We start from the raw sequence: 25,126 nt of genomic DNA, 5'->3' as shown, positions 1-25,126 counted from the left end.
ACATGCATCAATCGAGCCTCTCTTCTCGAAGAATCACGAATATGGAAGTTTGGATGCTGCGCAGGCCAGTTGCGAAAAGCCTTCTGGTTTCATGTGCACAATTCACGATTGAATTCATGTGCGAACAGAGACACGACGCACGGCAAATGTGTTAAGTCATTCCAACCCCATCATTTAACATAATACATATAAGCTTCCCCTTTTAGTTGGGACATCACAGCATTGGTAGTGTAGTGGTATCACGGGACGTTGCCAGCCCGCCTTCTTAGAAGGTCCAACCACGAATTCGTCCCGACCGGGGTTCGATTCCCCGTCAATGCAATTCTTTTTCAAATAAAAAAATGTGGCCTTGTAGCCTTCTTTTTCTTACTCTTTTTCTGTAACTGCCCGGCAAATTTAAGTTCGCTGGTTTTTGGTTCACCACCATCCGGGGTTGGTGTTGCTACCACCACGAACCTTGTCTTGAGCTGGAACAGCAACTTGGGCCTCCGGTTTAATTGATCGCAATGGCTCCAAGCACGCCACGGAAGGAGAGGGCCAAGAAAAGCACTCCGGTCGGGACATGCAACGCGAACGGACGAACTGCCAGCAAAACAAGTGCGACATGGATTGCACCAAAAACGATTACGCATCCTGAGCACCACCATACGCTGAATCACTTGCAACAGGTGGCATCGTACTATGCGGTTCTGTCAGCGTCGCTACGGAGGGAAGTGCGGGGGGATATGGCGACACGATTGCAGGGAGAGATGTGAGGTGGGTCAAGACGTTATCGAGGAAAGCGGTGATACGACTGGATACGGGGTGTAAGAGGGGATCGTGCGCGAGGTGTGATACGGTCTTGGTAGAGGGACTGACGGCAAGTGTGAGGAGTCAAGCAAGTGGTCCGCATGGTCATGTGGTGAAGACGAGGTGTGGAGTGTGTGGAACGGTGATCAGGCGAGCGGCGCCAGATTTGCTGCCGAGGTTCGAGCGAGGAGCAATCAACGAAATGGACGAGCAGGCAAACGACAGAGAACAGCGGGGCCACGTCGATCCAAGTAAGGCAAAGGGTGAGCAAGTACAGGTAGACATGGTGGTCGCGAGCAACAACGTCTCGCAGAGACACAGAAGAAGGATCGCCTCGATCAAACGACATGTGCTCCGCCAAACTGCGTCAGTTACCACACCTCCTTGCAACGACGCATCCGCAGATACGAACCTACTCGCTTCTTCCTGCACGAAACCTCAGGTGGCTCTCCCTGCAAAACCGTCCAGAAGCCAAAAAGCCAAACAGCGCAAGGCCCGTATCGCCAATCCAGCCCCATCTCGCCCTACCCCATCCACGACTGGCGTTCGCCATGCCAGCCAAGCACGCCTGCCCGAACCTCGCTCCACCAACAGCTTAATTAGCCTCTCCGATCCGTCCATCAAACCACCACCTCAACCCGAGCTCGACACTCGACGCCAAACCAAGTACCCCAAACCACCACGTCCGCTCCTCCCCCACTTCAACGACCGCCTCCAAGGCTCACCCTGGGACAACCCCATCACACGTCTCTCCGACCTCATCCACAACCCTGCGTCCCAGCCACCTCGGCCAAACTCATCCAACAACACAGTCCATGCATCATACGCATCTCACGCGTTCCACTTCTGGCAAACAGCCGCACGATCCAGAGGCGATCATCTGCTGATCACCGGCGTCGGCAAAAATGGCGCGCTTGGTTCCACTATTCCCTGAATGATCGCCTCCGCAAGCTCTGTAGTATACCCCGTCGACGTTCATCTGCTCGAATCAACTATGATGTTGTGCGCACGCTGCGAAGATTGTATTACCATCGAGAGTATATGGTGTGGTGCTTGGGCTTGCAGTGAGAGAGATAGAGAGAGTTAGAGATTAGATGAAAAGATAACACGCCGAAAAGGGATCCTGAGGTCGGCCCAAAAAGGTAGAGCAAGAAACGAAGTGAAAATATCGACATAGAAGAGGCAGAAGGTAGCGACCAAGTCGTGAGTGAAACGGCCGTGAGCAGCAGAAAGCGTCGACATTTCTACATGACGATGCACTTGCTAGGTTGTGGTTCAGGACCGCCCTCAATGGTGCCCTTGTCCGTTTCGCCCAACATTGCCTCGAAGGCTTTGGCAACGTTGGCATTGTGTCTTGCGCTGACCTCGATCCAAGCCGCCTTGAGCTGTGTTGCTAACTGTTTACCTTCGGCTTCGCTGACCTGTCTCTGCACATGTAAATCGCTCTTCTGCCCAACGATCACGCAGGGCACCGATTCGGTACCCGTGTAGTTCAAGATCTTGTCGTATACGGTCTGGACCATGTCGAAGCTATTGCGCGAGGCGATGCTGTAGACGAGCATGTAGCCGTGAATACCAATGGCGTGTTTGGAATTGAGGATCGAGTATTCATCCTGGCCTGCCGTATCGATAATGTCGCAGTCGTATTCTTGGCCCTTGTGGGTGATGGTTTTCTGGAAAATATTTTCGATCGTAGGATAGTAGGAGTCGACAAAGGCATCCTCTACATATCGCACGATCAGTGACGATTTGCCTGTTGGTGACGCAGCGGAAGGCAAAGAGCGATAAGCAAGAGAACAGCAAAGCCGACGACGGATGGCTAATCGAGAGGTCACTCACCGACGGAACGAGAGCCGAGAACGGCAATCTTTCTCTTCTTGCGAAGGGTCGAGCTTCCCGGAGCAGCAGACATGGTGCGCGGTAAGAAGCGTTATCGAATCGAGGTGCGAGCGTCAATCGACGAGTAAGCCTCCGTTCGATACCAGTTGGCTATGTGATGCAAATCGGATGAGCCGGTGGATGGTTTTGGATGTTGGCAAAAACGAGAGAATGCGGCGATAACGAGGAGGACAAAGCGAGGGTATCGAAATGGTACTGGAAGCGTTTATAAGGATGTCGAGGTCAGAGGTGACCAATGGTGAATAGACCGCGGCTGACACAAGGGATGGGAGTTGTTGGTAGCAGCGAGAGCGAGGCGGAGATCGAGCCGTAAGCAGAGACGCGCGATGAGAGGCACAGAGCGAGAGATTGACAGAGCCGAGCGGATTGTGTGCGTCAAGGCTACTCTGTGACTCTCGCTTCGGCTTGGCCTACGCCTCGCCTGCGCCGTTCGGACTTGGTATTATAAACTTGGCCAATGCCCGTGGAAAAATTGGTAATTGGTAAATTTGCATAAATTCTCGTTTGATAAATATTTGTCCCCATGGGTGGAGAGCTAACTTAAGTTAGCTGCTCTTCCACTAGAGTTTGATCCCGCAGAATCGAGAATCAGAACGCGGCCAAAAACCGGCTGAAATTCGTCGTGTAGGAGGAGTTCATTTGGCCAGCTTGTTCCAAGAGCTCCAGAGCGCGATTAAAGCGTGATTGGTTGCAAAACTTGGATGCCATGGATCAACTTTGCATTTCACAATTGCACGCCGGACCGAGTCCGATTCGTTTAGTTACAGTATATCAAAAACGAAAGGGATCGTGAATGGCTGAAAGCAGTCTTGATGGACGTTTTCGATCATGCTCATACCTTAGCAAGAGCGGATGGGTGCATGCGTAAGTGATTGTCGCATGTCACGGCCCAATTGAGCGGTCCATGGCCCGCTGCAGCTGCAATTGGACCGCTTCTCGGAGACGGGTCACCTCCTTGCCTCTCAGCAAGACAGTCCGTCTCTCACAGTCATGAGTCTTGTTTACGCGCATGCCATGTCGTATAGGTTCAAGTCGCACGACCAGCGACATCTGCCTCATCAATGTGGGGCATGAGACGACAACAGCATGAATCGTGAATGTATATCGAGAGTCTAGGCCAAAAGCTGTGGCGGCGCTTTTGCATGCATGCATTCACGATTTGATTTGCAGTGGATGCTGATTCCATGCTGCTTCGTCACCACTAACTTAAGTTAACGTAATGTTACTTCCATTCGTGATTTCTGCCTCAGCAGGACGATTGTCGGCGAAGCACGCGCTGTCAGGGTCCTCGCGAAAAAGCTGCTACTGCAGTTCTGACACGAATCGTGAATTTTCCATCATCCACATCACCGAGCTAGGTTCACGGGATTGTTGCCGCTTTGCTCGCTAACATTTACAGCTTTCGTTCACCGCGCTTGCCGCCACTCCATCGGATCTTGAAACCGGTTCGTCTTTGTTTCCTTGCTCGGACCTGCTCTCCCTAGCTGTCGTCTCGCGCAACCAAGCTAACGGGATGCTTTGTCTGAGTTAATTTCGAGGTTACCATGGGATGGAATGGGCGATGGCAGCCAACATACAATGTGAGACAGGGATGGAATTTTGGAGCTGCTGCACCCTGCCGGCCGAGCAATCACCAATGCCTTGCGGTGGCTTTCAAGCCACTCTGGCGATCCGACAAGCCTCAGTCTCTGTCTCACCTCTGACATTGCTTGATGGGCATTCCGGTGCACATATGCAACACCTTTACTCGATACTTTTCTTATCTTTCAACAGTTTGACTTGGGTTCCAGCAAACTCGGATCTCGGAATATCTTTGTTCGCTACGATCTCCAAACGAGACCCTGAGCGCCTGAGCGCTTTTTCTGTAAGTTAAGTTAATTCAAGACACGTCCGGTTGGTTCTTGACTATTTTGCAGCCCTGAGGCGGCAGAGCGTGAAGAACGCACGGGCGCAACCAACGCTTTCTCCACCTCCTCCTCGCCAGCCCCCCAACCTCTATGGCTTAGCAGAATGCATGACTAGCTCGAAGCATCACCATCACAACCGCCGTGGTATCAAACAAACAAAATACCGCCTTTCCAATGACGCTCGATAAAAGTCCCACGGCGCAAGGCCTAGCGTCGGCGTCTGCTCGACACCTAGCCACAGGCAATTCTTTCAGCAACATTGAATTGCCCGACGAACATCAAACAAGTAAACAACGACGTCGTCATCTCCAACAACAATCTCTCAAACCTTCTGGGCTCAGTCGGTCTACCATGTTCGAATCGCGAGTAGAAGCATGGCTCGAACTGTTGGGAATCACAGAAGATTACATACAGGCTCACGCCTCCGAGGTACCTCATGACAAGCCACAAGCGACAGAGCCACCAGCCTTTCAGGATGAGTCTGATATCATCAAAGATTGCAGCTTATCATCCATATCCCTCGATAAGGATGGATGGCAGATGACTGACGCCCATCTCTTTCAGTCTGAGGATACCCCGGAATGGAGCAACACAGGAAACGGCTCGCTAGCGGCGGATCAAGGATGGAAGGTTGTCAAGTCGAAAAGATCAACAAGACGAAGGCATGCCGAGACTGTTTCAACTAGCCTTACCACAGATTCTTCGCGTCCGAGTCGAGCAAAGGAGGGCAGCACAACAGGAGAACATGCCGAAAGCCCTCTATCTTCGAGTTCATCCATGTCGCCAAATCCAAACATCGACAACGGGCCACCGAAAGGGAGTGGCCCGAACAGTCGTCACAATCAGATGGACAGAACAGGGACGTCACTGCCTCTTCAGCCTTTCGCAAACCTTTCTAGCAGAGACATGGAGCAAGTGGCGAAAGACGTCGAGCGAAGCTTTATTGGCCCAGCGTTCAAGTCAATGTTCATACAAAAGCCTCAGCCTCAAGCCGGCAATACGGATGCGGACACCGCATCCGCTATACCTCAACAAAAACAGCTTCGCCGGCAGCAGCTGTCCCACCTTATCCTCACCACCCTCTCCCACTTTCCATCGCTCTCCTACTTCCAAGGCTACCACGACATACTCACCGTCCTCCTCCTCACACTCTCTCCCGAACCACCATCTCCATCTCATCTCTTCTCGTCCCGGCGTACCCAATTCATCCTTGAACTTTCGGCAGAACGCGTCAGCCTCTTTCTCATCCGAGATAGCATGACGCGCGACCTCCTTCCCATCATGGGCCAGCTCAAGATTCTTTCCAACCTTGTACGCGCCTCCAATTCGCACTTTGCAGAAACCATGGATCGCGCATCTCCATCGCCATACTTCGCTCTGCCTTGGCTCATGACGCTATTAACACACGATGCGGCCGATGTAAAGGTGATGCAGAGGGTGATGGACTTTGTGCTGGCATACGGTCCGGCAGCAGCAATTTACCTGTGTGGCGCAATCCTGCTGGAAGCGAAAGTGGAGGAGCTGGACGCGATGGACGAAGAGCTGTTGGAGGATGCGGCCATTTTGCATACTGTCTTGGGCAGATTGCCGGTCATCGTTGCTGATGAGGATGCAACTTCAAGAAATCTCCAGGCGACTCATAGCAAAAGCACAGACAGTGCAGTCAACCAGGAGAACGAGCACATAAATCGGGATAAATCACTAGTCTCCACGTCCATTTACACAGATCCTGACGTAGAGCTTCCAAGCCTCGCTTCGGATCGCGCGCTCGCGGCCTCAAGCAACAGCAATCCCGCTCACTCTGTTGCCACACCGACCAAGAAGGGTATTCCACTGTCGACGTTACTGCAAGCAGCAGTGCGATTGATGGAACGCTTTCCCTTGTCGTCGGATGCTCTGCAGGCACACAGCATCATGGGTCCGAGAAGTGTACTTTTCACCTGGTCAGAAGTGTTCGATGCTCCGTCCATCTCGGACGGACCGGACGATACTAAGCGCGAACGCGGTCAGATCATCGAGTGGGGACCAGCCACATCGCTCGCCATATCTGCTCTCACAGGACCTACGGAGCAAGTTGTTCAAGATCCGCACCCTTGCACGCCGCTCGAGGACGAGTTGGTTGAACCAGAGAAACACGTTGAGAAAGACGAAATGGCGCTCAGGCCAAGATGGCATCTCACCAGAGGTTCGTCAGCTGATGCTGGTCCAGCTACACGCATGCTAGCCGTCGTCGGCTTATCCGGCCTGCTCGTTGCGGCGATTTACAGCGCAACCGCAAGCCAAAATCGCACTCCGTCACTGAGCACAGAAGAGTCAAAGAAAGTGTTGACGCTCATCGTTTCCCTGCTCAGCAATTGGGGGAGGGTTGTGGGCGGTAGCCCTTTGTAAATTATTCCTTTGTAAGCCACTGTAATCCCAATTCCTTTCGGGCACAAATGAATATCAAGTCTGGATGAGAATCGACCAAGCCGTACGTAAGTCAGCTCGCTCTTCGATGACAACTCATGACCACGACTCAAGGATGGCTCGACGCGCCGCACACCTCCATGTCGAGAATAAGTACGATTGAACGACAACCACACGGCTACAATGCGAGGTAATCCTTGATCTCGGCCTCGCTCAACTTCCTGAATACGGGGATTGGATCGCCGTGGTCGCCATTGCCCAATTTTTTGGTCAAAGTATCACTGATGACGCCGATCTCGATGGTCTTTTCGGTCATTTGACCCTCGAAGCCCTCCTTGAGCGTTAGGAGCGCAGTGTGGATGGCGTCTTCCTGCGAGATGTCGTTGTTGTAGCGTTTTTCCAGGAAGGTTTTGGCGTTCTGCATGTTTTTTCCGATGGCGCTTGCTTTCCACATAAAGTAACTGCCGCTTGGATCCACTTGATACAGGCTCGGACCACGCGCGCTGTCGAAGCCGGCGACGAGCAGGGAGACGCCGAACGGACGCACGCCTCCACGTTGCGTAGCTTGTTGCATCAGCGTCGCGATTTCCTGGACGAGGACACGGACGGGAGGATATTCGCCAAATGTCTTCCAGTAGGTTTGTGCTGCTTTTCGCGCAGCAGAGACGAGCACCCGGAAATCGGGCCCCATCCCGGAATACACCATGCCGATGTTGGGGCAGATGATCGAGATGCGCTCTAGCGCCGAGTCGTCCACCAACGGCGAAGGCGCACGCTTCTCGGTGGCAATCACAATTGCATTGGACGCCTTGATGCCGAGAGACGTAGCTCCCTGTGAGACAGCTGCGAGCGCATGTTCGATCTGCACTAGCTTACCTGATGGCGAGAAGGTTGTGAGCGAGAAGCTGTGCGTCCAGCCAAGAGAACAGAAATGAGAGACCACCAGCGGTCAGCTAATCTCCTCCTTGTCCCAAATTACCGACTATGCTCAGATCGTCTTTCGCGTCTGCCGGTAACACTTACGAATATGCCCTATCACCTGCTCCTGCCGACATTCTTGCGAATATATCCGAGCCTAAAGCTTGATGGAGTTCAACTTTCTACCTGGTTCACTGATGGTTGCTTGCGCGGATCCGCCTCTGGAAATCGTTGCTAGCCGCTGTGATAAGCTGCGACAGATGCAAATTGTATGTACGTTCAAGAAACGACAAGATGATGACAGCGTAGGACGATAATGGCGGTGGTCACGACGAACAGACCAACACTCGAGGATAAGGTGACAGTGCACCTAGAATTCACTCGGTTTCTGAAAAGCTGGTCAACGCGTCCACACTGAGCCTCAGCCAAGCGGTCATTGAACCCTGCACTCAGCGACTGCCTGACTGCTGCTAAGTTAACCGTTGCCGCTGCTTCGATCACATTCACGATTCATGATCCGTGATTCGTGATTTCGTGATTTTCCCTCCACTTCGCCACCTCATTTTTACGATCAAGTCTGCTGGACAGGTCTAACAATGTTCCAATAGTCATGAATGGCGTGTGGCGCGTGGGGAAGCGCTTAGTTCACCATACTCGTGACTGAAGGCGCTGATAGCTCTGCTTTGCCCTTCACACATCAATAAACACTTTGGTACAAGTACAATAGCATTGCTCGTCAACGAATACTGAAATCGATATGAAAAAGCTATCAACCAGATGCAGGTGCAGGCAAAGATTCGTGATTGGACAAACCAGAAAATGTGATGCTAGCTCAGCTCCTTCGCATGATGACATTCTTACTTGCCGATCTGTTGGGGTGTCTGCGTTTCTGTCGACCGAACCTCGCGTCGTCGGAAAGCCCTTCGACTCCTTTACCCTCTTCTGCGCCTGCGCCTTTGCTGAGACCGTATCCGAAGGTCTCTTCTCCTGTGCTAGGCTTTCTCGAGCTGCCTCCCTTTCGTGTGCCGCCCGCCTCTCGCTTGGACGACGAAGGCGTCCAGGTGAAGCTTTTTGCTCCAGCAACGGGTTGATCGTCCAGGAAGTCGGAGGCGCGGGGTCGACGTGCGCCCTGTGAACGGTTGGAAGATGACTTGAGACGGTCCTCAAAGCTTCTCTTCTTGTTCCCGCTTCCTGCTCCCGCGTTGTCCTCGTCGTCATCGTCGACGAGACGTGCACCAGAGGCACGTCCACCACGTCGCCCGGCGGCTTCTGCAGCTTGATGGAGGTTTTTGGGTCGCTTACCAGCTGCATCTCGTGCACGTGGATTGTACTGGCCCAAATCACCTTCGTCGGAAGAATCACCTGAATCATCGCCATCCTGCTCGTCCTCGGACGCAGACGAAGATTTGTCGTCCTCCATATCGGGATCGATTGATTCGCGATCGCTCTCGTTCTCCTCGTTTTCCACCGCAGTGAGTCTTCTCGGTCCATCTCGGGCGTGCTTGAGCGCTGTAGATGGATTGAGCATGGCGAATTCTCGACTGCCGGTGTCGATCTGGAATTCTGGATCTTGGAAAAGTTGAGAGAAACGCGAGTCTGACAAGAGGTTGGCAGCGGTGCTCGGTTTGTCTTTGCTGACCGCTGCTGCATCTGAATCTTTGCCTTGGCCTTCTGGGGAAACAGTCGCAGCGACAGCAGCCTTTGCGTCGCGCTTGGCTTGCTTCTTGGCTGCAGCCTCGGCTTCGCGCGCCACCTTCTCGGCGAGCTCCTTGTTGACCCGAACTCCGGCGTCCAACTTGGGATTCTTGATTGCTCGAATACGACTCTCGGCCTGCTTCTCGAGCTTGGCTTTGATGGCGCGTTCGCGTGCGTCTGCATATGCTGTTGGATTGTTGAGCAGCCGAGCGCGTTCGTACAGCGCAAGCGAGATGAAGTAGCCGTGCATGTAAGGTCGAAGCAACTGCGTGCCGATGAGGTGCGACATGCCCAATCGATCCAGCTCGGCGCGGTCGACAAACTTGAAGTCCTCGTAGACGCCCTTGCCTGCCCCAGCGCCGACCGTATCGACACCATCCATCTCGTCGGTGAGTGTGTCGATGTATGAGCACCAACGTGGTGCGGGTCCCAGCGCGGGTACATACCATGCGGCCATCTGAGTACCTTCGACAGCAGCCATGAGCAGACCCGTACCTGGGTAGTGCGCAACGTCGTTGATGTCGGTCGCTGCCGAGGGCGGTGTGACCGAAACAAGATTGTCTCCCGAGTCCTTGTCCCAGATCTTGATGACTTTGGCATCGGCGCTGAGCACCTTGCCCTCGGCTTCGGATTGTGTGCGGGGCCCAACACCACCTGTAGTGGAAGCTGCCTTGTCGCCGGGCCACATGACCTTCTTGATGGGGAGACCAAAGCCTTGGTCCTTGGTTTGATACGGACGGTCCATGCGCAGATCGTAGAGTAGCACATGCCCCGTGTTGGTGCCGACTGCCAGATTGAGGCCGTCCTCAGCGCCTGCAAGGGCCGTGACGGATAGCGAGGAAAGTGCCTCCTTGCTGGCGGTGGAGTCGTCAGCCTCGCCAATGACACCCGGCAAATTGCGGCGTGCAACAAGCAAAGCAGCGTCGAGAACCGTTTCCGTGGCCACACTCAGGAGACCCGCTCTTTTTCGCATACGAGGATCCCACATCTCGACAATGCCGGTGCCTTCTGTACCAAAGCAAAGCAGCCCGTGCGCTGGGTTGACATCAATGGCATTACATCCTGTTGGTTCCCCCAGATCGCCACCTCCAAGTACGAAAGGCGCCAGAAATCGGCCTTGGTCTAGGTTGAGGCGATAAACTTCACGGCCGGCAGCTGCTACGACGGCGTCGGCAGATGGGAAGTGATAGCCAAGGGCACGTCCAAACTTGGGAATGCGGACACGTGCATGTGCACCACCTTGCGCTTGCAGTTGTACAGTGCGATCCGTTTGCAGATGAAGCGATTTCGTCCAGTCGTCAGAAAGCATCTATTCAAGACAAAAATCGAACAAGATACGAATCAGTACTTCTCGTTCCGACTGGGTTCGAGCCCAAGGCAAGTAGCGCACGGAGAATCAGATTGCTTGTATCAGCGTCGAGCATGCTTCAGGGCGAGCCCCAAAACAGCTCTGCAGCTAATGTAGATAAGGTTGTAATTTATGGTATCATCATCACTTGGAGAGACAGCCATTGCGACACGGTTGCACTAAATACTCACCAGAAAGTCAACGTTCTCTGCATCGGTGTGGCGTTCGAATTTGAGACTAAGTTGCTCGCAGTCCCAAACTCGAATTTGAGGCTTGTACGTTCCGGTAGCTACGATAGATTGGCCATCTCTTGTTGCTGTAAGGCGGTTGCTGGCCTCTGGAAACTCGAAATCCTGTATGAGCTCGATACGGGAAAGGATCTCTTCGTCCTTGAGTGCGGTCTTGCGTTTCTTGCGCTTGTTAGATGAGCCAGATCTGCGCAAGAGGTCCGGAAGAGATGAAGAGTTGAACGAGGTACCTGCTGCACCGGAGCTAGCAGCACCACCGCCAGAGACGGTGTAAACGCGAGCTGGTTCCACTGCAGCGGGCATGGTTGAGTAAGCGACCCAATGGGCTGAAGGCTGAGCAGGCGAGATGGCTGGAAAGCCTCGTGATCTGCAACGATCCCCGAGTGTTCTTGTGGTTGTGAATCTTTCTGCGTGTTGAAGAAGGGTATGTAGTTGTGAGGCAGAGAGTGTTTGATGATGGTCAAGTGGGTAAGGCAACGAGTCTATCTTGTACCAACTGAGCTGCAGCCGCAAAACGACGCGCTGACGACAAGAAGGATAAGAAAAGCAAGAGGAAAAAAAAATGTTTTGACGCTTGGAGAAGCCAAAATTATCAACTCACAACTGCCAAAAAGCAATTCTGACTTCCGAGTTCCGCTACTCTGACTTGTAATTCGTTCTTTCTTCCAATAATAGGGACAAGGCGGGATGCCCTTCTCTCTGTAGCATTTGACATCATCAGTAACACAGCGTCATCATCGACCACACATTTCGATCGACTTCATCAAGCAGGTCACGAAGCTTTCTTTTCAGTCTACGAACGCTTTGAAGGTACGAAAAGTGGTATCCAGACCATCTGGGCTTCTCATCCCTACATGTCGAAGAAGGGAGGACAGGCAGCAGTAGCTGCAGCAGCAACCTTTGTCAAGCTGCTCGTGCCCGCAGGCAAAGCTTCAGCACAACCTCCCGTCGGACCTGCGCTCGGTGCTAAAGGTGTCAAGGCGATGGATTTTGCCAAAGAGTTCAACGCGAAGACAGCACACCTCGAAGTGGGCATCCCGACACCGGCGATTGTCAAGATCAATCCGGACCGCACATTCTCTTTTGAGATCAAGAGTAAGTCACTCACTGCACATGCACGCTAGCTACGTACGCAATCTGCAATGCTGACATTTCATAAATGCCACTTGTTTCCGGTCTTGGATCCAACACAGCACCACCAACGTCATTACTGCTGAAACGAGCCGCAGGGATTGAAACGGGCGCTGGCAAGGCAGGCTCGCAAGTAGCAGGCACCATCACAATGAAGCACATCTATGAGATCGCAAAAATCAAAATGCAAGACGTAAAGGGCGTCGGAGAGGAACAGGTGAGTTTGGCTTGCGAGTTCTGTTTCCATCTGCCACGCATTGTTGGCAATGACGTGCGAAAACTGACCTCCTCGTTCTCGTCGTGGTTTTTGGTGTACACGACAGATGTGCAAGGTTATCGCTGGCAGCGCACGTAGTATGGGTCTTCGCATTGTCCGTTGATGACCCGACCGCTGCAGCGCAGCTTTTTCATTCTCCATTGTATTCATAGTCAGCATTCACAATATCTTTCACGGCGTCTCTGTTTTTGATACTCAAACTCTCGCCTGGATCGTCGACTGGTCAGCAATGAGTATGGTCCTTCAACGCAGGTTGTCCGCCACAACGTTGCTGATCACCCGCACATGACTGTTTGTTAGCTCTGTGAAATTCCTCCACGCCAACACTGCTGACTCTCTCGATCTCATGAGCTCTGGGTCCAGGACTGCATCTCTGCTGACAACCAAGTAGAGCCATACTCCCCCCTGGGTGAGTGTGAGTGTCTGTGTGCGTTTGTATCTTGTTTTTGGGCGCCTCGTCACCTGTGATGTTGAATTGATGATGAGGATGCAACACAAGTAGCCCAAGTTCGGAGTACAAGATTATTAATGCTTGTGGGAAGCGAGACAGCAAACCGCGAATAGCTTGGGAGTGGTCTACACTGGTGACTCACGACTCTGAACCGTGAATCGTGAATCACGGAATCACGAATAGGGCGTACAGGGGAGCAATTTGCTATGGTGATGATTTTATTACGATCTGACAGCCAGCGTGAAAATTCGTGAATCGCGCCGTGGTTCACGATTTACGATTCGTGGTTCGTGATTTGTGTGTGTGCATGTGCGGTGGGGAATTAGACTTCACGCTTGGCTGCGCACGCCACGCTGAACCCTTTCTTCTTTCGCGCGTGTTGACTTTGGCCAAGACGAAGAGACACCTCAAAGTGGTCGAGTGGCACAAAACCAAACTCACGACTGGTGCTGTGACACAGCCATGATTCGTGCACGGTGATTCACGATTCTCAGTCTCCATTGACATAATTCTCGTCGATCGCACGCCCATCACATCCCAGTTCATCACCTGCACCATCCGAAATCGAAAGCGCTTCTCGACATCGCATACCAACATCCTACCAGCCACAACAATGACCGACATCAACCAGAGTATCGTCGACCCTGTCGCGAACAACGCTCAGCACGTCAACAAGGTTGAAGAGGATGACAAAAAGGTGTTTGCAGGCAACCTCGCGTTTGCCACCACCGAAGACGAACTCAAGACTCTCTTCTCCGAGGCCGGCACTGTTACTCATGCTCAGGTCATCACTCGCGGCACTCGTTCGCTCGGTTACGGTTTTGTTACGTTCTCCACCGAGGCGGGAGCACAAAACGCCATCAAGCTACTCAACAAGCGTGAAGTTGGCGGTCGCGAAATCAGTGTAGAGTCGGCCAAGCCCCAAACTTCCGCCGCTACGAATGACGCCAAACCAAAGGCGCGCAGAAGCCGCTCCAAGAAGGCCAAGGAGTCGTCGCGCACACCACGCCGTGCCCGAGCCGACGAGGGCGAGGAGGGAGCTGCTGAGGAGGAAGCAGCTCAAGCTGCCTCGAATGACGATCAACCAACTGACGTCAATGGTACCAAGCCATCCAAGTCGGCTAAGCGCAGACAGAAGAAGAAGGCTGCAGCTGCGGCTGCCGCCACTGCTGCTGCTAACGGTGAGTCCGCCACGCCTACGCAAGCCAAGGCTGAATCCTCCGAGCCACGCGCGCCTCGCGCCAAACGTGAGCCCAAGGGCAAGCCTCATGGTGAACCCTCCAAGACGCTCGTCTTTGTTGCCAACCTTGCCTTTGCCACCACCGACGAATCTCTCAAAGCTGCCTTTTCGGATTACAAGGTCAAGTCGGCTCACGTTGTCAAGCGACGCTCCAGCAACCGCTCAAAGGGCTTCGGCTTTGTCGACTTCCAAGATTCCTCGGAGCAGCAGCGTGCCATCGCCTCGTCGCAGGGCAAGCAGATCGATGGTCGAGAGGTCACGCTTCAGGTCGCCGTTGAAACCGAAAATGGCGACGAGAAGGCCTAAGCTGCGGCTGCTGCCGTCTAAGCTGCCCGCATTTGTCATTGTTAGTTAGAACACCTAGCCCGCATGATTGGCGAGTTACTCCGGCTGATTGCAGCCTCAAAAGTAGTCAATGAAAAAGTAGTAAATGAAAGCGCGTCCGCACAACCAAATGTCCAAAAGCAACATGTTGACCTTGTATTGGCGCGTTATCCTACCAAAGATGTTGTCATTGGCTTGTACGCGTCGGATTCTTGGGTGGCGAGGGGTGCAACTCCATTTCTATCATCTGGTCGGCGTCCTTGTCCGAAGATGAGGGGCTTGAGCTACTGCCAGATGGTCGATGAGAATGACGTTTGCGCAGCGCGAGACGCGACAGTATCGAGGTACGCTTGTGCGGGCGGGGCCGGTCGAGGCGCACTCGGAAGGCATCGACCAACTGCTGAGCCAAGAGTTCGGCTAGGAGCACAGCAGCACAGATGGCAAGTGCACCATCAAGCGCAGCTCCTGATGGTACACCTTGATACACGGTAAATACCACCTGCAAGAGAATGAGTACCACTGCAAAACAGAAGCGCACCACCATCGCCAGTCGAAACGAGCGCAGCCTGCGACTGACGGAATTTTGCATGGCTTTGATCACAATGTCAACCATCAGGTACGCCGCACTGGCCACGTAGATGTATTTGAACTGGAAGAGCGAGTTGGTGATGAATTGGTCCATCGAGTCAGGATTGATGACGTTGTCGCAGAATTCAAAGTAGGAGCGGAACGGCAATACCAAGCTGTGTGCAAACTGTGACGAAAGCGGATTGCTCTCCTGGGTCGTGTTTGTGAGCTCTGCTAGCTGTTGCGCCTGCTCTTGTCCGCCGGCGAGGCCAACCACCGAGGCGACGAGGCGCTGCGCCTCGAAGAGTGTTGGTATATTGGCGCCATCGTTGCTCTGAATCACCGAGATGATGGCAGAGATACCAGCGAGCGTGCCATTAGCCGAGAGAGGACTAGATCCACCGTCATCGTTGAACTGCTGAGCCACCTGGTCCGAAGTGAGGTTTTGCCAGGGTGGCGAATCGGGCAGATAGAAGCTCGAATCGTCAAAGAAACGCTGCAAAGCATTGAGCGTATTCATAAAGCCGAGAATCTTCTTGAGGCCGATGACGAGCAGCGCCGATGCCATGTGCAGCAAAACATGGATGTAGGCCCACAGTACGATCCGAACCGAATTGAGATCGATCTGATTCGTGGCGCGATGGAAATAGCCACCAAATTGGAGGACGACGATGAGCACACAGCTGGCCGCTTGCAGGACCGTATTGGCACTCCATCCGCCGCTCTCGACCGTAGAACCGCCTAGAATCTCGTTGTGCACTTTGGCGCCGGGGCTGATCCTGTTAAGTGTTTCAGAGATACCAGTGAAACCCTCACCGAGGACGATGAGGCCAAACAGGACGAGTCGCTCGGGCAGCACACTACTGCTGAGGGGCGAGAGAACTCCGCTGACCTCGTTGACGATCTGGGCAGCGCCTTCGACCGCCACACCGAGGATCCACATGACGAGTAACGGAGCTGTGACTCCGTCATGACGCAAGAAGCGGCTAAGGATCCAGAGCAGACCCGAGGCTACAAGTGAAGCAATGGATACGAGATGCGTTTGAACGATCCGAGAGATACCGTTGACGGCTGTACTTTTTCGTCGACCAGCGTGTGCTGATGGCAGCTGATCAGGTTGTTCGATCTGATCTTGGTCGCGGTCTACGTGCCTACCCTTGCGCCAATATACAAGGTCGTAGAAGAGTACAGCCGTGTGATCCACGGCCAAGGCGATGCGAGAGTAGCCGTAGATCTGGCTGAAGTTGGTAAAGCTGCCCCTTGCAAATTCGGAAGGCGTGGTAGCAAAGGCCACCCAGAGTCCGAGCACAGCTGCACGAACGATACGCTGGCATGACTTGAAAAGGAACGGCTCATCATGCGAAGAGCGACGGTAGCGAACGTCGAAATAGGCCTGGCTCCACCAAGCCCACCAGAGGGCTGTAAAGTAACCCAGAAAGGCAGCGACGTCGCCAAATTTCTGAAGCGAGACAGCACTGCTGTAAGTATTGAGGCAGGCGGCGAAAAGCAAGTCGAAGAAGAGATCACTGTAGCTCGGGGCATGGGAATTTTGGTGCGAGCTCAAGATGGCCATTTCAGCGACGTCCGAGGCGGCGTGCGGGCTCTTTGCTGAAGCGGAGCGATCCAGGGAGACACATTCAGCCGGACGAGGGAGAAGCGAGGCACGATCGCTCTCAGACGGCTCGTGATAGGGATGAAGCAGCTGCGACGAGTCAGCCTGTTGCGAGAATGCGCCGGTTGATGCTAGCAACGGCTGCGACGCAGGCTCTGAGTCTAGATTGTGATGTGCCATGGCAGGCTTTTGATCGTCGAGGGTGGTGGTGTTAAAGGGATACGAAGCTTGATACGATGGAGCTGCCGACATTGCATCGTCTCGCATCGTGTTCATGGTCGCTGGTTGAGATGCGATTGATGGTGGATGCTGAGCTGCGACTGTTGCAGGTTTGAAGCTCGTCGACGCCTCGAGTGCTGCTGCAGTCTCACTGTTGGGTGAATGCATCATATCTTGCTGTACAGTAGCTGCTCTGCATATGGCTTAGGGTGAAAAGCAGAGAGATTCTCTGTCGGATCGAGCGTCGTCGTGACCGCTGATATCGCCGAAACATCAACGTGCACGACTGGCGTTAGGGTTCAGAAGGTTCTATGATGTATTTGCATGCCGCCTCTGTGTCCGGAATCCCGTATCGACTTTCACACATTGATTCGTGATTCATAATTTACTATTCGTCTTTTTGCACGTTCCTGGGTCGAACGTCACTCACGACTCACGACTCACGACTCACGACTCACGACTCACGACTGCAAGTCACGAGTTGAAGAATACAATCCAAGTCCGACTCGTGACTGGTTGTCTAGACACCCTTTTGGAATAGCGGTTAAGCTTCAAGTCTGCATAACTACCACAATACGAACGCTCTAACACTGCCGAATGAGCGCCGTGCGCCCGTTTTCGTGCGTATGCCTCTCTCTCTCTCTCTCTCTCCAGTCTGAGTGATTCACCTAGCTGGCTGCAGACGAACCTTTGATTCACGATTGGGATTCGGCGTGGGGGGACACTCCACGCTCACTCACGACTGGGAAGGTGATGTGAAATTAATTCCTGACAGGAGTCTCGTGCCTGGAACCGTGTGGCTACATTCTGTGTTTCTTCTTATCCTCCATCTCAATGACTGTGCCTGTTACCCCACAAGCATCCAATCCCAGCGTTGTATCGGATGGGCGCGTCACACCAAGACGCTTGCCTGCTCTGAGGTCTGCTGTCGCTTTTGCTGGCACTGTCCAAAGGCAGAATGGAGTTCTTGCAGCCAGGTTCGAGAGGTGCGACTCGCCTCAACATACACGGCATCCACTCTCGTGATGTGGCAGACGGTACTGCAGCGCGCGTCAGCTCACAGCATTGGTCGTTCCCCACTCATGAGAATCATTCTCCTCCCAGATTCTCGCTGTTACGTGTAACAACCCAGCTAGGCACATCGACATGTGCTCAACTCACACCTCCAACAATGCCACCAGCAGCAGCACGTGATCTCAGTCTCTATCCTGGCACGAGTGCGGAAGCTGGCTCTTCGGTCGACGCCGACATAGTCACAGCTCAGAACTTTCTGCGCCAGTACTATCCCGACATTGACATTCCGCAACATCTTCTGTCCCAGGTCATCCATGACAATGCAACGATTCTCGAAGAGACTGGCCACGAACTCGACGGCTCTCTGGGTATCGCCGACGCGCAAGCCGTCGCGCTTCTCGGCCCAATCATCTCCGAGCAGCATCGTACCTATGCGATTGCATGTATAGGAGGCCACAACCGCGACTGTCTCTTGCTTCACCAGCTTGAGGTTCGTATCAGCGAACAAGAGACTTCTCCACCGTCGGCACAACCTCAGACGGAATCGACCCAAGCAAAGGGCAAATCAAGAGCCAGTGATTCCAACAGGCTGCTCTTCTTTCCAGCACAGCGACCAGAGCAAAAGCACCGGACACCCATTCTGCAGATAGTTGCTTATGCGGACAAAAACCTTGTCGCTGTGCGAACGCACACCAGCACAAGCCTATTAATGCTCCGCAGCCGCCACGGATGCAACGGATCTGATGGCACTTCCCACCTTTATCTTGAGAGACTCCACCAAACGTCATACGCCACGGACGGTAGTGCTCAGCACCAAGACCTCTGCTTCCACCGCACGGATCCCACTCTGGCAGCAGCTGTTGACCGGCATGGCAACATCGATCTTTACCGTATCGACCTGAACAGACAAAAAGGCAAGCAGCCAGACCCGGACTTGGATCAGATCGCCCTAGACGTGCCGCCAGCCAATTCACCTGCATCAAAGGTGAAAAAGAAACAGAATTTCTTTTCAGCATCTCTCACGCCTGCATCAGCGCCATCGTCATCGTCAGCGCCAGTCTCGGTCTCAGTACATCGTGTTTCAGCCGAACTCCTGGCACGCGCCATCGCCATCGCCGACAATACAACCGAAAACCAAAACGATGGGAACGATGAGAACAATGCGAACCCTGTCACCGACTCTGCAGTCGAGCTGCGGGTCTGCGGCCAAACGCCATTTCGCCTCGTTTTCGGTGGCGACGATTCTAGCCTCGTTCTCTTGTCTCGTCATGCTCTGCGCCATATACGGCTGGGCAACTCTGATCCTGGGTCGGGGAGCGCGACATTACCGCAGGTTCACACCTTTCTGCGGTCTAGCTTTTGCCTGTCTTCCAGCAAGCGCGCAAAGTTCTGTTCTATGGCAAGGACCGACACAGGCTCAAAACATCAACTTTTGGCCGTATGTTCTTCGGATACCATCTTTTGGTTCGATCTGCAAGCGTCGCTTCGTCCGCTCTTCTCCACCGAACATCATCGAGGAGACGATCCCACCCTCTCGCTCACCGTGCTGCCAGAAACGGATAAAGGAACCATCATGGTCGCATTGTCTTCGCGGCGCAATCATGTAGTGTCGTGCTATGTCGTCAGGGCGCACCTACAGGAAGGACAGGCCGACGATCTGTTGCAGATGGACTCGGCCGCCAGCAGTGTCCCCGTTCGTTGGAGGTATACCCTTGACAGTGCACCTGTCCTCCTTCCCTCATTTCCTTGCTCTGCTCAGGATCAAGAGAGACCAGCAGCCTCTTTGTTGTACACTCATGCGGCCAAAGTCTTGCAGGGAGAGAATGGGTCACAATGGCTCGCTTTTGGACTCAGTCAACGTGGCGCGTTGCAGATTCAGAAGCTCGCAATGACATCAGATGCACCTTCAGAAACATCAGAATCTTGCCACGCCGAGCTTGAGCTCGAAGTGGAGGTCTTGCCACCTTCTTTGGACACGCATCTATACGTAGATGATACCACCGACATGTCGTCAAGGCAAGGTAGCATCGACGCATTGAGTTCTGTCAAGACAAAGATCCTCGATCATCGAGAGCTATACCGCAGTCTGTTCGGTCATAATCGTGATAAGAATGCCGAAAAGCGTTGCATTGATGCTGTTGGTGACATTGAACACGCCGCCGCTCGCCTCGTCGACTCGCACTCCATCCCTGGCAATCGTCAGGGATCGGTTCGCGCAGCCACGCTATCGCTGAATCAAATGTTGCGACACCTGTACAACGCTACTGGTTCCAACGGTTCAAGCTCCGAGAGGCGCACCAGAGACTCGGAGCGACCGTGGTCTACCATATGGAAGCTAGGAGAAGACGAAGAAGTGAAGCGAAAAGGTATCAAAGCTTTGCTCGAATCGAGAAGTGACTTGCGGCGCGCACACTCATCGCTCACACTATGGTCAGCTCAAGCACCGTGGTCGCGTGCGGCTGCATTGCTTTTAGAACATGGTCGCGATGGTGCGCTTGAACAAAACGGGCTTCTGGACCACCCCTGCTCACCTCAGGGCGATTTGCTCGAACGCGCTCTGGACCGAAGCGAGAGCCAAGTCCAAGACGACGTGGCCGTGTACCTTGCATCGAAGGAGTCGGTGCAGCGCTGGAGCGCAAACGCGCGGCACATGGTGCAAGAATCGATAAAAAAGGCTGCTCAAGAAATGTCGCTGGATCTGGCACTCGAGACCGAAGTGTTTGTGCGGCCGCAGGCTCGAATTCTGGACGAAGGCGCTCCTACACAGAGGCCACAGCAGCGACAAGGTACTAATTGGACAGCCTTTGAGCATCGCGGTAACTACAAGTTTGTCGAAGAACAGGGCGACACAATTCCGCCGCCGCACATCGGCAGTGTTGGGCTTGCGTTTTTTGCGCCGCTTCGCAGTGGTGATATCGAGGCTGCGTCAAGAGGCTATAGTCAAGAGCACGGCGCAGATACACGTTTGAATGAGGCAGAGCTGGAAGCGCTTTTGCCAAGCACGTCGTCCACTGCCCGTTTGCTCTTGGCCGAGTGGCAACTTGGAGAAGATCCGGACGAGTACAACTACGTCGATCCGTTCCAAGGTCTGCACCGATTGCCTCGCGCGAGTCGACTTGGGGGACCTACGGCGCGCGCACGATCGCGATCCTTCTCGCGCGCATCGAGTGCTTCTACCGAGGATCGATCGAGAAGCCGCAGTCGCAGTCGCAGTCGAAAACAGTCGGCCGCTCCGTCGCTCTCGCAATCTGGCGTGTATGGCTCGCAGGGTGCTCTATCGACGTATCCGGCGTCGTTCGAGTCGCACAGTCAGCCAGCCAGCATAGCAGCTTCGCCTGCACCGCCAACGCTTGCTTGGCGACGCAAGCGCCAAGACAACCTACCTGTCTCGCATTCCCCGCACATCCGCGCGCCGTACGACCCATCACGATCTTTCACCTCTCCCTGGTCGTCAAGACCTGCGACATCCGCAGCGGCGCACTCGCAACGCCCAAATTCCGGTTTCGCTGCCAACTTGAACGATATGACACCTACAACCTCGCCCACGTCTTCGCATATAGCAACACCCACGCTCTCGCAAGTAGCTGCTTCTACCCAGATCGAGCCGGGCCGTTTCGGTGCTCGGCCCGCCAAACCGCATCGCCCACCAAAGAAGAAGAAGCGAGCCAGCGGTTTTTGAGCCTTTGCATGTCGGCCTCAGCCTCCACAACCCACACAGTCGGTATCGCGCATGCAGAAATTCGTGCTTGCTGTATCCCATGTGAGTCACAGTTGCACGCCGCGTACACGAATCACGATTTCAGCTTCACGTAAGGTCAAGCAGCAGGCCAGAAAAACTCCGCAAACGCAATCAATCCATCCTACCATGTACCCGTCGACGAGACCTGTATCAACATCAATCTAAGTCAGTCACGATTCACGATTGGCTTCTAACGATCCTGGCAAGAATCAAAAATCTAAATGAAAAACTAGATTCCGAAAGTAACGTGGGAACATTCACGATTGCCAAGCGCCAAGTGAATAGAGCGAGGAAGTTGACGGGCGTGGAATCACGAATGGGCAGCTTTCAGCCGCGTTGGGCAAGATGGCCTGCCTGACCCTTGGGATTGTAATCGAGGTGAATGTAGGAGCGCTCGACGCCTGTGATGTTTTCGGTACAGTAGGTGATAATTTCGCCGAGATCGTGCGACTCTTTCAGTGAGATTGAGTGAGGCAGCACAATGTCGGCCTCCACAATCAGATTGTCGCCCGAATGAAAAAGCTCAAAGGCCGAGACGCTGTTGACCGAGTTGAAGCGAACAACGCAGTAGAGACACTTAGAAATTTCGGTCGCCGAAGCAACAGCGCCGGAAAGCTTGGAGACGGTCTCCCAAAGCGTCTCAATCCACTCGTAAATGATGTAGACCGATAGAGCGATACCCCCGATTGGATCAAGTGCCGGCCAGCCGAGCCTGGAGCCCAGAATGGGGAAGATGAGCGAGGCAATGTTGAACACGACGTCGTTCTCAGCATCCTGCGCCACGGCTCGAACGCCCGATGACTTCGAAGAGCGGTACAGTAGCCACATGACAGTCTTGATGCCGATCGTGGCCAACATGAAGGCAACTCCGATCAGAGGCAGGTTGGCGGCTGATTCCGGATCTTGCTCGCCCGTAAGCAGCACCTGTCGCAGACGACCAGCAGATTCGATAAACACCTGCACAAAGGAAGCGATCATGAGGACGGAAAAGATGACGACACCAAGCGGTTCGAGACGCTGCTTGCCGACGGGATACTTGTACATGGTCCTCCACGAACGGTACGCGATGGCTTTCGACGTTGCAAAGATGATGATAGTCGACAAGAGGTCAAGAGCACTGTCGACAAATGATGCGATCAGAGAGACCGAATTGGACGAGAGCACCGCGACACCTTTGCCGCCAAGCAAGAGAATGTTGATGATGAGATTGATGTTGATGGCGAATTGGACGGAACGCGAGGTCTCCTCCTCCTTGGCGCGATTGGGTACCGTGCTGAGCAGTGCTCGCCTCTCTTCCTCCTGCGAGGCAAACGGACGATGGTGACGCTCTCGGCTATAGTTGCGATCGAGACTGCCTTGTTCGTGCGAAGAGTAGACCACTTTGGTGCCTTGAGTTTGGTTGTCGGCGGCGCCTGGTACGCCTTGTACGACGTGTTCCGGGATGTTCTCGACTTGGCTTGGACGTATTGTGTCGGTTTTGGAGGCGGAGGATGAGATGCCATCGTGGGGAGTGTGGGTGCCGCTGGTCAGGGCGGGGGAACTGGCACCCGACGACAGAGCAAGCTGTGACTCGGAGCGACGAATCTGCTCGATGCGACCTTGGCGTCGAAGCTTGTCGTAGAGTTGGCCAGCGCTGGATGCCGAGGTGGCGCCGTAATCGCGATGGGCGGAAGAGGTCCGAGTGGCGCTGGCACCAGCGGGTGAGCTTGACAGAGGTTGGAACGAGTTGTCTTCGTCCTCCTCGGTGGCGGATGTCAAGTCAAACGCGGTAGCCTTGGATGGGCGGTGATCGTGAGAGTGGGAATGCGAAGAATGACCGTGTTCGAGATCGGACCTATTGGAAGCATTTGGACTGCCCGAAGCAGCGAACCAGAGACCACTGAAGGCATCGATGGCCTTTGCGCTGAAGCTGCGCTTGAGTGAACGTTTTCGTCTACCTCTGTCCTCTTCCTCGGTCTCCTCCTCGTCGGAAACGTTGCCGTCGCTCTCTACCGGCGTCTTGCGTCCCATTTGGGCCGAGATGCTCTTGTTTTTGCGCTTCGACTTTTTCGAGGAGGGTTTGGAGCGGCGTTGCTTTTTGGCTTGAAGCTCGTCGTGCTGGTTGAAGCGACGCATGACTTCGTCCGGAAAGCGAGAGTCAAGGATCTCGTCAACCTCTCTCCATCCGTCGAGTGTGTCGTTGAGACGTTCGTAGTAGTCGCAGACGGCAGATGCTTTCGCCCAGCCGAGATGTTTGGTGCGGTGCTTGATCTCTTCTTCGCTAACGCGGTGATCCTCGTAGTAGTTGGATCTGTAATCGACCAGGTTGGCGAGCGCAGAGATGTTGCGGACGGAATCGGCTCTGTCGGGGAAGCCGTGACCGTGTTTGCTTATCATGGCTTTGTAGTTGTAGGCCGAGGAAGAAGGAAAGCCGTGGGCTGGGTTTACAATGCCGAAAGACGAACTGGTTCTTCGTCCGTGGTCGGTGTGCGGGTGGGAGTAGTGCTGATAGATACCGCCATCTTCGGAGCTTGCTTCTTCTATGTCGTTGCTGTGATTGGGAAAGGCTACAGGACGATTGAACTCGATGCTGTCGATGGATGTGTTGGCTCGGTCAGCATGCAAGTCGAGATGAAAGCGGACCGAAGAAGAAAGCGGCGCCGATTGACCGTTCGAGGTGGTTGGTGGCTGGTTGGCAACCGGCTCTTCTCGGCGCGGCGACGTTACAACGGGGGTATTGATCGGCCTGCTCATGACGGGGATGGTATGTGCCGTCAGTGCAGCGGCGTGTTGACGTGGCTTGGTGAATAGGTGAATAGTTGGATGAAAAGGATGGAAGGACGAGATTATGTCTGTGATTGATGCCCACGCTCTTGCTGGGTTGATAGTGTGAGTTGAGTTTCACTCGTGACTGGTCCACGTTCTAGAAAACGTGTGGACGAGGACAAGTTTTATTTATCTCTCAGGTCTTAGATTCACGAATCGTGAATTGAAAATTGGCTTGGTGCCTCTGCCGCCAATTTTTCACCTAATTTAAGCTGCAGCCTGCAGTGCAGAAAAGGCTTGGCAGACGGACGCCAAGCATCGTATCGTGTAAGTCACAGTCGTGAGTTATCGTGTATCGTGTATCGTTAACCGCGTAGCGTGTCCAATTTCACCCATTGTTAGGCCGCTTTCGCACGGACGCCGATTGCGCTCCGGTCACAGTCACAGAGTCACGAACGTGAATCGTGAATCGTGAGTGTGGAGAGTGGCAGCCAGTCTGGACTCGTGAATGTCTTGTGTGATGTGCGAGAGCAGCACCAACAGAGACAGAGAACAACTCGCAATTCACCATCCACTTTTCGACCACCGACGAGACCC

At 53.8% G+C, this 25,126-nt stretch overlaps 10 protein-coding genes and 1 non-coding gene across 11 annotated transcripts; 6 read left to right on the top strand and 5 right to left on the bottom strand.

Annotated features, from left to right (window-relative positions):
* The first annotated feature begins 219 nt into the window (after positions 1–219).
* On the top strand, positions 220–321 carry UMAG_16086. Its single transcript has 2 exons — positions 220–255; positions 287–321. It is a non-coding gene; the product is annotated as a tRNA-Gly (tRNA).
* A 670-nt stretch (positions 322–991) lies between these two features.
* UMAG_10725 (uncharacterized protein) lies at positions 992–1,723 on the top strand (the record flags this gene model as incomplete). The annotated part of the gene is made up of 1 exon (XM_011393229.1): positions 992–1,723. The coding sequence occupies one exon, from the start codon at positions 992–994 to the stop codon at positions 1,721–1,723; it is 732 nt and encodes a 243-aa protein (XP_011391531.1).
* Positions 1,724–2,033: 310 nt separating this feature from the next.
* UMAG_05654 (putative ras-related GTP-binding protein) lies at positions 2,034–2,701 on the bottom strand (the record flags this gene model as incomplete). Its single annotated transcript, XM_011393123.1, has 2 exons — positions 2,034–2,542; positions 2,629–2,701. 2 exons carry the CDS (start codon positions 2,699–2,701, stop codon positions 2,034–2,036), a joined length of 582 nt encoding a protein of 193 aa, XP_011391425.1.
* Positions 2,702–4,946: 2,245 nt separating this feature from the next.
* On the top strand, positions 4,947–6,983 carry UMAG_05653 (GTPase-activating protein GYP8; the record flags this gene model as incomplete). The annotated part of the gene is made up of 1 exon (XM_011393122.1): positions 4,947–6,983. One exon carries the CDS (start codon positions 4,947–4,949, stop codon positions 6,981–6,983), a length of 2,037 nt encoding a protein of 678 aa, XP_011391424.1.
* A 196-nt stretch (positions 6,984–7,179) lies between these two features.
* On the bottom strand, positions 7,180–8,056 carry UMAG_05652 (putative proteasome core particle subunit alpha 2; the record flags this gene model as incomplete). The annotated part of the gene is made up of 2 exons (XM_011393121.1): positions 7,180–7,906; positions 8,025–8,056. 2 exons carry the CDS (start codon positions 8,054–8,056, stop codon positions 7,180–7,182), a joined length of 759 nt encoding a protein of 252 aa, XP_011391423.1.
* Positions 8,057–8,751: 695 nt separating this feature from the next.
* Positions 8,752–11,513, bottom strand: UMAG_05651 (ribosome biosynthesis protein ENP2; the record flags this gene model as incomplete). Its single annotated transcript, XM_011393120.1, has 2 exons — positions 8,752–10,923; positions 11,154–11,513. 2 exons carry the CDS (start codon positions 11,511–11,513, stop codon positions 8,752–8,754), a joined length of 2,532 nt encoding a protein of 843 aa, XP_011391422.1.
* Positions 11,514–12,064: 551 nt separating this feature from the next.
* On the top strand, positions 12,065–12,721 carry UMAG_10724 (mitochondrial 54S ribosomal protein uL11m; the record flags this gene model as incomplete). Its single annotated transcript, XM_011393228.1, has 3 exons — positions 12,065–12,305; positions 12,404–12,558; positions 12,665–12,721. 3 exons carry the CDS (start codon positions 12,065–12,067, stop codon positions 12,719–12,721), a joined length of 453 nt encoding a protein of 150 aa, XP_011391530.1.
* Positions 12,722–13,682: 961 nt separating this feature from the next.
* Positions 13,683–14,615, top strand: UMAG_10723 (uncharacterized protein; the record flags this gene model as incomplete). Its single annotated transcript, XM_011393227.1, has 1 exon — positions 13,683–14,615. The coding sequence occupies one exon, from the start codon at positions 13,683–13,685 to the stop codon at positions 14,613–14,615; it is 933 nt and encodes a 310-aa protein (XP_011391529.1).
* A 205-nt stretch (positions 14,616–14,820) lies between these two features.
* Positions 14,821–17,199, bottom strand: UMAG_05649 (uncharacterized protein; the record flags this gene model as incomplete). The annotated part of the gene is made up of 1 exon (XM_011393119.1): positions 14,821–17,199. One exon carries the CDS (start codon positions 17,197–17,199, stop codon positions 14,821–14,823), a length of 2,379 nt encoding a protein of 792 aa, XP_011391421.1.
* Positions 17,200–17,989: 790 nt separating this feature from the next.
* Positions 17,990–21,724, top strand: UMAG_05648 (uncharacterized protein; the record flags this gene model as incomplete). The annotated part of the gene is made up of 1 exon (XM_011393118.1): positions 17,990–21,724. One exon carries the CDS (start codon positions 17,990–17,992, stop codon positions 21,722–21,724), a length of 3,735 nt encoding a protein of 1,244 aa, XP_011391420.1.
* A 387-nt stretch (positions 21,725–22,111) lies between these two features.
* Positions 22,112–24,517, bottom strand: UMAG_05647 (uncharacterized protein; the record flags this gene model as incomplete). Its single annotated transcript, XM_011393117.1, has 1 exon — positions 22,112–24,517. One exon carries the CDS (start codon positions 24,515–24,517, stop codon positions 22,112–22,114), a length of 2,406 nt encoding a protein of 801 aa, XP_011391419.1.
* Between the last annotated feature and the right edge of the window lie 609 nt (positions 24,518–25,126).

This window comes from Mycosarcoma maydis, chromosome 16 (genome assembly GCF_000328475.2).
Source record: "Mycosarcoma maydis chromosome 16, whole genome shotgun sequence".
NCBI classification, from domain to species: Eukaryota; Fungi; Basidiomycota; class Ustilaginomycetes; order Ustilaginales; genus Mycosarcoma; species Mycosarcoma maydis.
Note: the sequence above shows the minus strand (reverse complement) of the source record. Positions and strands in the feature narration are given on the sequence as shown.